Here is an 11,863-nt window from a genome sequence, read left to right on the forward strand (position 1 = left end):
TCCCACAATTCATTTTTTATGTTGCATAATAGTACAACATAAAAAAAAAATAAATCAATGGCCCAAAAGAAAAAAAAATTCCCCCCCAAAGTTTTTTTTCTTTTTTTGCCGTTATATTTTAAATTTAATCATGTACTATTTAAATCTAGTTTTGATATCAAGGTCACACTGTACTTATAAAATGAGCTCTGAAACAATTTTTATAAAATAAGAATTGTCTGTTTTTTGGTTAGACTCACCTATAAAACTGTTTGGGCCTGTTGCCTCTGTGGGACTGAGGAGGAAAATAAACTTCTATATTAACAGTTCAGTTTTTGTAATGGTTATTCGGTTTGCTTTTTTATTTCTTAAATATATTTTAATAGTTTACTTTTTAAAGAAAATGATTCAATTCCACTAAATTTTAAAAATCTTCCCGTATTTGTATTGTCTCCTTTCCATTCTCAGTTTCACTCATGACTGCCTATTTTGATGAGTTTTGAGAGGTTTGCCTTCTTTATTAGTTTTTTCCCCACCAAGCCATCAGCTTCTGGTTTTGTTGATCTTCTCTGTTGCTTCTTGGTTTTTTATTTTCTTAATTTATGCTTTTAATGTTATTGTTTTTTTCTACTTTACTTAGGTTTTATTCTTTTGTTTTTAAAGTCTTTTGAGTTGAACACTGAACCCATTTTAAACTATTTTAACCATTTTTAAATATACATTTTTAAGTATAAATTCACATTGTCATGCAGCCATCACCACCATGCACCCCCATAACTCTTTTCATCTTGTAAAACTACAAACAATAACTCTCCATTCTCCTTCCAGCCCCCGGCAACCACCATCCCACTTTCTGTCTCTATGAATTTAACTACTCTAAATACCTCATATAAGTGGAATCATACAGTATTTACCCTTTTATTACTGGCTTATTTCACTTAGCATATTGTCTTCAAGTTTCATTCATGTGGTAGCATATTGCAGAATTTCCTTCTTTTTAAAGGCTGAATAATACTCCATTGTATGATTAGACCACATTTTTCTTATCCATTCATCCTAACCCATTTATTTTGTCTTACAATATTTTTTTAACACGTGCGTTTAAGACTATACATTTACTTACATTAAAACTTACAAGGTTTGGTATATAATACTCTCATGGTTCTCCAGGTCTAAATATTTTATGATTTTCATTGTTATTTCCTTTTTCTCTCATGAGCTACTTAGAAGTTCATTATTGATAATAACTTTTAAGACTCTTGCTACCAGTTGCTAAATCACTTACTTAAAGTGCTGGGCCATTTTACACTTCACAAGCCATGTGGATACCAAAAATTGCCCCAGCTGACATCTTAAAAACAACAGATGAACAACACATGACCTATAGAAACTCCTACCACCCCCCCTCCACATACAAAATACCATACCTGTCCAGTCTAAGGAGTCAATATAATAAAGAGATTAAGTCTGGATTCAAGTGCTGAACAGGCCACTTGGTAACTGTGGAAATTTAGGTAACTACTTCTTTTGTGCCCTCTGTAAAACAAGGCCAACAAAACAGTACCTGTTTCACAGTTATTAAAAAATGTTTAGTGCCTAGCTGTCATGCAATAAATGTTACTAATTTTTATCAATTAAGCTTCTGATTTTACTTTGTATTTTTAATGCTGCCATGCTTCGTTAGTAAGATAAACCCCTGGGTTCCTGGACAGTAAAGACCCAAGTTCCAATCAACTTTGTTATACTTGTGTCCAAAATATTTTCATGTTTCTCTTAAGTTCATTCAAACACATACAGTGTTGACAAAGGCAACCGCAGACAAGACTGTTCCATTTCATATTCGAAGTACACAGATAGACGCAAATGACAGAGCTGCTCACAAAAAAGCACTCAGCCAAGCACAGAACTTAGAGATCCGGGGTCCGCATTCATGCTTTTGCACACTCCCCACAAAGATGGATCCATCGCCCACAGATTGAGATGTGCTCACAATTCCCACTCAAAACGTAGCAGCCTGTTGACATATCACAAGCTACACACAGTGCCATTGCCATGCACAATAGCGACACCAGTTCTGGTATGGGTAGGGACCTTGTTCTTACTTCCTTTGGGTTGGTTCTATTTTAGTTGTTGTTTTTGTTTTTCTTAGAGTTATCATCTGCCCTCTATTCTGTCTACCCAGCCCCCCCCACGCCTCCTTTGCGCATGCGCTCTGCATCCCTCCCCTCCCCACTCCTGGGTACCAGTTGGTACTCCCTGGCCCAGGCGGCGGAAGAGATGGAGCAGCGTCACGAGCGCCCAGCCCCTTAAAACACTGCTGGCTGGAGCCGCCTCCCTCCCTGCAGCCCGCGGCGGGGATGGAGTAAGGGGAGACCTGTAGACCTGCCCACGAGGACCAGCGATGGAGTTAAAGCAATCTTTGTCTACCCATCTGGAAGCCGAGAAGCCTCTGAGGCGCTATGGGGCGGTGGAGGAGACGGCGTGGAAAGCGGAGGGACTGGGGAGAAGTGAGTACTTCCGAGGAGGGAGGATACAGTCGGGGATCCGTGCGCTGGAGCCGGGAGTCTCGGGAACGGGTGATCCTAGAGAGCGGACCGAGGGAAGCGCCCCCGCGCCGGGGCTTTCAGCGCGGGGGGATGCGCAGGGCCGCGACGCGCTCTCCCGCGAACAAAAGGGGGTCTTCGGGCTGGGCTGCACCCAGAGGCTCCGGAAACCTCAGGCCGGGAGCCTGGGTGAACTCGGGAGTCCGGATCCGCACACTGGCACCTGGTGCTGGAAGAAAGTAGGGTCTTTCTCTCAGCAGCGGGGAGAGGAGGGTCCATTCTCCGCCGGTGATGGGCTAGGACGCTGGAGCCGTTGGACCGTCCTGGAAAGCACGCACGTCCCCGGAGAGGGGGGAGTGTCCGCTGGGCTTCCGCTGTGTCTCTCTCCCTGCACGAGGTTCAGGGCACACCTGAAATGGCCAGTGTTTCTTCTCTGCCTTCTGCTGGGGCGCAGGTGGGAGGGAAAGGGTTAGGGGAAGGTTAACTCTGTGCACACCCTCTCCCTTCTCCCTTGACCCAGTCAAAGTCTGGTTTCGGTACAATCCTCGCAGGCGGCTCTGAAACCCACCGACTGTGTCTGCCGGCGCTCTCTACATATTTTGGGGTCAACAACATTTCCAAATAAACCGAAGGTTTTTGTTTTTCATTAATAGGACACAGTAGTTGAAACTCCTGCCCTCGGATTATAGAGGCAGCCTCAGGAGTCCTAGGGTCATCAGCCGTCCTCTGCAAACCCGGGTGCCTCCCAACGTCCCTGCCTTTGCGTTGCTGGCTCTAGACCCAGGCCTCCTCCTGGGCTGGGAAAGGCCCTCTGGCCTTTGTCGGGGACCCTCAGCTTCCGGCCTTAGCGCTGGGTAACAGTGCTCAGCACCAATCTCAGAGCTATGCTGGACTAAAGTATTGCAAATGTGCTCTTTTCCTGTCTTTGGCTGGTAGAAGATAGTGTGTGCGTGCGTGTGTGTGTGTGTGTGTGTGTGTGTGTGTGCGCGCGCGTGTGCACGCACTTTCTCCATACCTGTAATTACAAATTCAGAAAATCTTCCTAGAATGGCTCAGCTGTATTCTGGTTCTCATGGGTTCAAGTTGAAACCATAATCAACTATCTTAGTTCTGCACCTGGATCCCATAGGGCTCCTAACCTCTCTCCTTCTTTTATTTTTTTTTCTCCTTTTCAAACCTGGGTCTTTCCTCCTCTTTCATCCTTTCAAAGTCGTTTGGCTTATGGTACTTTGGCATGACAGCATGGCTGAGGGGCTCTGCTTCCTACGAGCTCAAAATAATACCTACAATGGCTGCCTTTTATTGATAGATTGTCATGAACTTTAAATAAATCATCTCATTCAATCCCACACAGCAACCTCCTGAGGTGACTATTATGACTGCCTTACATAGACAGAAATAGATGGAAAAACTAGGGCTTGCTAGGTGACGGGACTGAAGTGGCAGAGCCAGGATTTGATCCCCAGTTCATTGGACCCCAGAACCCCCTTCTGCTTTTAATGTGAAGGTTTATTGCTTTCGTGTTTTGGGGGAGCTTTCTAAGTCTGTTGAGAGAGTCCCACAGCACATTCAGTGATCTCGTGAGTATATGGCAGGTCTGTTGATCCCTGGGGCTCACAGTGGCCCTGCAAGAATTCTGGGTCCATGCAGTGTGAGAGCTGTATTCTAATAAGCCCTGGATTTGAATCCTGTCTCTGTCCCTTGATGCCTACGTGATGACTTTAGGCACATTTCTAAGCCTCACTTTGCCTCTGTTCTCTGAAATGGAGATAATAATAGATACCTGCCTTATAGCTTAATTGCGAATATGCAATAAGATGATGTATGCAGAGCTCAAGGTAAATGCTCAGTACATATTGGCTGCTTCGATTATTTCATTACTGCATTTGTAGAAGGAACCTGCTTTTATCCTTTGCAAGGAATTACATAAAGCAACACCCCGGACTAAAACTGCAATGTCGGTCAGTCTCCTAATAATTTTCCTTAGAGCTTTTTATTCTATTACCATTTTATTAGGAAAATTGTCAAACATACAGAAAAATTTCAGCCAACACCCAATTTATAGCATTCGAGCTCCTGAAATTTTTATACTTCTAAGTCTTAGGCTGCAAATTATTAAAAGCCTGACAGAAAGGCTTTCTCACCCTCTATGTTCCAAACCGTGGATGACTCTGACTCCTGCTTCCTATTCAAATGCAGGACCGCAGTTTCTGATCTGCTTTTCCACAGATTCCCCAATCTGCTTTTTTTTTTTCCTTTTTACATATTCAAACTTGAAATCTTCTTAAAGCACTGATCTAGAGTCCCACTTTTGAATTTCAAATCTGGGATTGTTACCTCTAACGAACACGTTTTTCTCTCCAGACTCTGCAGCTTGGCATTTTTCGATGAGAGTGGCTTTACTGGAACTCCCTCTCAACTCCCAGAGGGTCTGGGGATCCATCTCATACCATCTGGGGCCTCCATTTATTTATTAATGACGTGTGAAAATTAGTACTATTGATTCTATGGCATCACAATTGTCAAGTCAACGTCGCAGTGCCTGAAATGCTGGAGAAAAAGAGAGGCCATTAAAAAGAAGACATGCTCTGTTTAACTTCTACATATTTTAAAATATTTTATGTTGAGCACCAACTAAGCGTTACTTAAAAAGAATTGAAAAGGGGGAAAAGATTGTGGAACCGGTCATTTTTAGTCGAGGTTGTATTAACTGCTTTCTTTAACTGTAGTTTTTAGATAAAAGATATGTGTAGAGGAGTAGCAAAGAATGGGAGTTTCGAAATCAGGTGAAATGGGTCCAAACCAGCTCTAACACTTTGTCACCCTGGGAAAATTGCTGAACCTCTCTGTGCATCAGTTACATCATCTGTAAAATGGAAATAATGTTGTTTTGAAACCTTGGGAGCTTCCTAGGTAAAATCTGAAACTGGCCTCAGTACACGGAAGACGAAGAGAGACCGAAGCAAAGGGCAGACCACTCCAGATTGGTAGGTGGCAGGTTTAATCAGCAAGGGAACTTAGTCAGGGCTTGTCTTGGGGGCCACAAGATGAGCAGATCTCTGTACCCACCCGCCAGTACCTTAAAAGTTTATATAGAGGCCTTAATGGGATTTAGTCACTTATACCATCCAGATGGTAGAACAACATCTTACTCTCTCGAGGCTGCATCCTTGAAACCACTTTAGTGCAGGAAGAGCACGGGCAGAGTGCCCATTCCAAGGACGGGCGAGGTGAGGAGCCTCTGATAGTCTGAGTCCAGCTCTCTGGTCAGCCAGTGGTCACGTCTTCTCGATGACCTCTTCCAACAGGATAATAATAATAATGATCACTTTGGGCCATTGGGAGTATTAAAGGAGATAACGTATATAATGCATTTAGCACAGTGCCTGGCACCATGTAAGCGCTCCATCAGTGCTGAATGGCTTATTATGTCATAATAAGACATAAGAGGATGGTACCCAACACAATTAGATTATTCCAAGCTCGCCAGTCAGTTTTTCCTTGCATGCTTTTTTTTTTTTTTTTGGTAAATTCCAGATAATGATTTGCATATATACCCTTGTCTTCCTCATGGGAATGTGAGGGGGATGAGTTTTTGAACCCTCGAAAACTACCTGGTATTTTCTCATTTGAGAAAGAGTCTAAGCAATTGCTCCCATCTGCCATTGACTACATTTTTCTGCTAGCAGTGATTTTTTTTTTTTTTTTACTCAGTTGGAAAATGTATAGTGACATTTCAGTGTGGTTAGATATATAAAAATATCGCTTCCAACCAACTGTAATTAATTGAGGGAGACACAAAGACAAGGTGCCTTTTGACAAAACACAGAGCTTTTAAAAAGCATAGTTGTCAGTGGTCATGCCATTTCTTGATGGATTTGAATGTGCCTTAAAGGATGCTCAAGATTTTGGACAGGGGACATGAGGGCGGTCACTTCCATCAATGCCATGAGAGGTCACAGCACTGGCAAAGGCACAGAGGTAGAAATATACGTGCTGCGAGTAGGAGATTGTTATTAAGTGGAAAGCTCAAACAGCAATCTTACTATGAGCCCAGAAGACATGACTAGTACTTAAAAGTCCCGGGTTGTGTACTGATTTGCAAGCAGATCATTAAACTGGCCACTGTTTCAGGTTTAATAAACAATGTGACGACTGAACTAATATGAATTGTTGGCAATCTATATAATAAGATTCTTGAGAAAGGTTTTGTGTTACTTTCATCTGTTTGATTAAATATGCTAATTTTATTATTTCAGTTTTATTTCATTTTGGCATTATTTCTCTTGTTATTGAAGTAGTACATGTACTTTATAAAAAATTCAAATTCATCTGAAATATAAATATAAAACATGAAAAATAACTGTAATCTGCTCCCCTACCCCCATTTATCCATCCAATAAATAGATATTGAGTGCTTTCTAAGTGCCAGGCAGTATTCTAGAGGCTGCAGGGTATGAAGCAAGACAAGACAAGACAAGACAAGACAAGGTTCCTGTCCTCATGGAGAAAGTGAGAATTGGCCGGGAGCGAAGGTATCACATAAGCAAACAAATAATGTAGTTCAGATAATAAGTGTTACATGGACATTAATGGGGGATGGGGGGGTGGTTATTTCCCATCCGGTGGTCAAGAAATGCTTTTCTAAGGAGGTGACGTTTTGCCATGTAAATGTCAGGGATCCAGGCAGCAAATACAAAGGCTCTTTCTTGGTGTATTAGAGGAAGAGACAGAAGGCCAAGATGATTGGGACCCAGAGAGTCAAGGAAGAGAGAGGAGATGAATCAGAGAGGACTCAGACTGAGTAGGGTCTAATAGGTCATGTTAAAAAAAAAAAAATGTATGTGTTTTATTAACATTTCAGGAGAGGCTGCCGACGATTGTTAAGCTCAAGACTAACGTGAGCAGTTTTTTGTTTTAAAAAGATCATACGGGCTTTTGAATGAAGAATAAGGCCGTGGAGGGCAAGTGGTGATCATTGTAACTGACCCTTTGCTGTAGTTCCTGGTTCCTTCCTAATTGATCTCATTCTGGATTGGCGATAGGAATTTCCTTGAGTGGAAAAAGTGTGACAAGGAGAAGTAGTGCGGGCTATCTTCTGGGAGACCGAGCACTGGGATGTGATGTAGGAGATGTGACAGTCTCTGCACTGGGCCTGGAGAGGCACTGACTGTGTGACTTATTGTAGGAATTATAATAGCAGGAATGTGAAGATGATGAATATGATAGTATCTACTATGTACTTTGAACAAACCCAAATATTTACGTTTCTCTGTGTTTGTTCACAACTTTAAGTTTCATTTTTTTAAAAAATTAAGTTTCATTTTTCAAAGCATTTCTTTCTTATGTGTTAATTGAAGGAAAAGTCCGTTGTGCGTATTCTTGGTCTCTGATTAATTATTAAACACATTAATAATAATAGTAACTAATGACTTCTGGCTGTGAACTTGAGCTTATTAAATTCTCATAACAAGTCTATTAGGCCAGCGGAATTCTTATTCTCCTTTTATGGATGAGAAAACTGAGGCCTAGGGAGGTTAAGAAACTTTCCGAAGGTCACAAAGTTAGAGTGAGTGGCAGAGCTGGAGCCTGACCCTGGCCCTCTCTGACTCTAAATGTTCCTTGACAGTGTCTGCTACTCCTGGCACAATGCTGGATGCTGCAGAGATTAGAGATGAAATATGACCCAACCCCTATTCTCAAGGAGTTTACAGATCTAGGGACACAGATGTAAAGAGCACCATAATTTATAATACCAGTGCAATGAAGCAAACACTAAATGAAGGTACAGGTGGGCAACGAGAAGAAGAGATCGTTTTTTCCTGGGGGACTCCAGTGGGACAGCAAGGAGGAGTATTTGCTGTGGTCCTGAAGGCTATGCAGGATTTCAGCAGGTGAAGACAGGAGGGAAGGGCATTTCAGGTGAGCTGCCAGCCCAAAGGCTGGGGTCCATGGACTAGCTTTTTTTCCCCTCTGTTTCTTTCCCCTCGGCTCTCATGTCAGGGGACTTGGGATCTGTTTGGTTCACTCGTATGAGTCACCCGTTACCTGGGTGAGCCTGCAGGTTGGAGGTCAGCACAGGTGGAGACTCTTTTAGTGTTGCCCCTTGGGAAGTGCCCCTCACAAAGCTCCTCCAAGGATGCATATGATCCAGTCCATTCATTTCTTCACTATTTATATATGCAACGTGCTCGAGCCCCTGCTATATGCCAGCTTCAGAGGTACAGGGATGTCTTAAAAAGACCCAGACCCCATCCTTGAAGGGTTCTCTGTCTCTGTTCCAGTCCTCCCTCTGCTGCTTCCTAGCCAGTTGCCTAATATCCTTAGACCTCAGTTTCCTCATGTGAAAAATGGAAATATACTTAATACTGCTGAACTGTACTCTTAGAAATGGCTAAGATGGCAAATTTTATGATACACGTATTTCACCACAATAAAAAGTGTGTCATTGAATTATTTTTAAAAGGTAGAATTAAAAAAAAGAAATCTTTAAAATACAGGTAAAATTCATATAAAATTCTGAGGTCTGGGAGAAAAAGTGGCCTAGAAGTCGCTTGAGAAGGTTAATGGTAGTTCATCACTGATTGGGGGGAACAGCATGCCAGGCAGAGGGAGCAGCACCTGTGAAGACAGACATGAAACAGCACATTTGACCTGGGAACTGCACGTGGATCATCCTTTCAATACGTATTTACTGATGGGCTCTTATATGCCAGGTATTGTGCTAAGCTCTTGAGAATACAGGGTCACTTTGAGTAAGATGTATCCAGTGCCTGCCTTCAGGGGGTTTAAGATCTACTAGTAAAATTAGAACTACCGTATGATCTAGCAGTCCACTTGTGGGTGTACATCCAAAGGAAATAAAAACAGAATATCGAAGAGACATCTGCACCCTCATGTTCATTGCAGGATTATTCACAATAGCCAAGACATGGAAACAACCTAAGTGCTCACCGATGGATGAGTGGATAAACATGTGCTACTTATATAAAATGGAATATTATTCAATCATGAAAAAGAAGGAAATCTGGCCATTTGCGACAACATAGATGGATCTTAAAGCCACTATGCTCAGTGAAATAAAGACAGATACCGCATGGTACCACTTACATGTGGAATCTAGGGGAAAAAAAGTAAAAAGTCAAACTCACAGGAACAGAGTAGAGAAGTGGTTGCCAGGGTCTGGAGGGCGAGGGATATAAGGAGAGTTTGGTAGAACAGGTACAAACTATCAATTACCAGACAAATAAGGCCTGAGGACCTAATATATGACATGGCGATAACACTGCATTGATATAGTTGATAACACTATAGTTGATAACACTGTGTTGTATAATTGAAATTTGCTAAAAGAGTAAGACGTAAATGTCATTGTCACACACAAAAAAAGATAAATAGGTGAGGTGATGGGTGTGTTATTAACTAGATAGGGGAAACCTTTCACAATACACATGTCAAATCATCACAATGTACACTTTAAATATCTCACAATTTTATTTGTCAATTATATGTCAATAAAGCTAAAAAAAAAAAAAAAAGAAGATCTACTGGGAGAATAATGCAAAACCAAAGAACCAAGAGAGGATGCTGCCCCTCCCAGCTCTTCAGAAACAGAATCCAAGTCAGTTTGCTGACCCTAATGCCCTCTCAGCTAAATATTGTCCAGAGATTAACCCAGTTATTTGGCTACAGGTGTGTTTTTGCTGGCCCCTTAGATGAGTCCTCCTAATAGGGTCAAACCAAGTATTATGGGCTAACTTGAGGGCAGAGATTTGATTCTGTGTTCCCGCGAGTGCCATGACCACAGAAACCCTGTGGATCATATTCACCGCCGAATGCTAGAGGCCTGGTGTCTACCGCAATGCCCAGCACTTCGAAGCCTCTCATCAATCCGTGCTTGCCGAAGGCGGCAGCTATTCATCCACAAAGACCACAGCGCAGATGATTTAATCATGTTTCGTAAACCTTTGAAATCGCCAAAAGTTGAGTCTTGGTCTCAATCGCCTGCCCATCTCTTGGTTTAGACAATTGGTTCCTGATGCCGCCGTGTGATTAGCATTCTCGCTTTCCTGCTTTGAGGAAAGGACTTGAGATTTTCAGATCAGACACGAAGCAACGGGAATAGGTACAATTATTGCGCACTTGGCAGTTCACCGAGAATGCCGTGATGGGTGTAGGCTGGCCTCGGTGCTTTACCTCTACCATATCTCCTCGCTTCTTAGATGTCAGCCAAGCTGGAGTGAATCATTCACGGCCGATCACACCTTTCCAAAACGACAGAAACAAGAAACAGCACGACCACGTTAAACGTACTGGTCCATGAAAAAAGCCTTTTAATTTCATGCAGAGAACAGAGTCATCTCAGACACTGCTGGTGGAACTGTTGAGTGTTCCACCCTTTGGGGAAAAAAATTAGATAGCATCTATTAAAATTTAAAATACTCATATGCTTTGACCCAGCAGTCCGACTCCTAGGCCTCTATCCAATAGAAATAAAAACACCAGTATACGAAGACATATGTGCCAGAAAAAAAGAAAAAAAAAAAATAGACACAAAGTGAAGGCCCATCAGTAGAAGAATAGTTGAATAAATTATTGTTCGTCTACTATGAAATGTTATGGGGCCATTGAAAAAGAATAAATTAGAACAATAACAGTCTTAGAGGTATTATTGAGGGAGGAACATGAGATCCAGGAAAATGTATGTAGCGAGATCTCATTTCTGTAAAACAAAATTCTCTCTGTCTCTCTAGTGCATATATCAATGAGTGTGTGTGTGTGTGTGTGTGTGTGTGTGTGTGTGTGTAAATCCGGGAGCAGAAAGATGAAAATCTTGCCCCATTAATCAATAGAGAAAGGGTTTAAATCTAGGACAGTCTGGTTAAAAAGTTCATATCTTTCCCTCTAGAATTATTTGTAAGCTCCCAACTATATTCTATCCCATTGGTATTCCATATGTTTAAAAGGGAAAGACATCTGAAATAGTAGAGCCCTGTTTTAAAGATCTCGGTGATCACGGTGCTGACCATTCTCATTCAGACTTTGTCTCACTGCGGTTCCCACTTGACAGCTTTTTCCTGGTGGTCCCCAGGGTAGAAGAATGGGACAATGCAGCCTCCATAATCTGAGTCTCAGAAATAAATTTGGGAAATAGGCAAACAATGAGCAGAGGAAGGTACAAACCAGTCTTTTCTTAACTCACGTTTTTCTCCCCGGGTTTGTACCCCTTTGCCTTAGTCAGTTCAAGCTGCTATAGCAGAAGACCACAGACTGGGTGGCTTGTAAATGACAGGAATTTATTTCTCATAGTTCTGAAGGCTGTGTGTGCCGCCAGATTCGGT

General features: G+C 42.2%; 1 protein-coding gene across 1 annotated transcript in view; it reads left to right on the top strand.

Moving 5' to 3' along the window:
* Window positions 1-2,202: 2,202 nt before the first annotated feature.
* Window positions 2,203-11,863, top strand: part of CUNH16orf45 (chromosome unknown C16orf45 homolog) — a 97,510-nt gene continuing 87,849 nt past the window's right edge. The window contains exon 1 of the mRNA XM_011358401.2: window positions 2,203-2,486. Within this exon, the coding sequence (XP_011356703.1) occupies window positions 2,381-2,486 (106 nt within the window). The 5' untranslated portion in view covers window positions 2,203-2,380. The remainder of the gene's footprint in view (window positions 2,487-11,863) is intronic.

This window comes from Pteropus vampyrus, unplaced genomic scaffold (genome assembly GCF_000151845.1).
Source record: "Pteropus vampyrus isolate Shadow unplaced genomic scaffold, Pvam_2.0 Scaffold40, whole genome shotgun sequence".
NCBI lineage: Eukaryota > Metazoa > Chordata > Mammalia > Chiroptera > Pteropodidae > Pteropus > Pteropus vampyrus.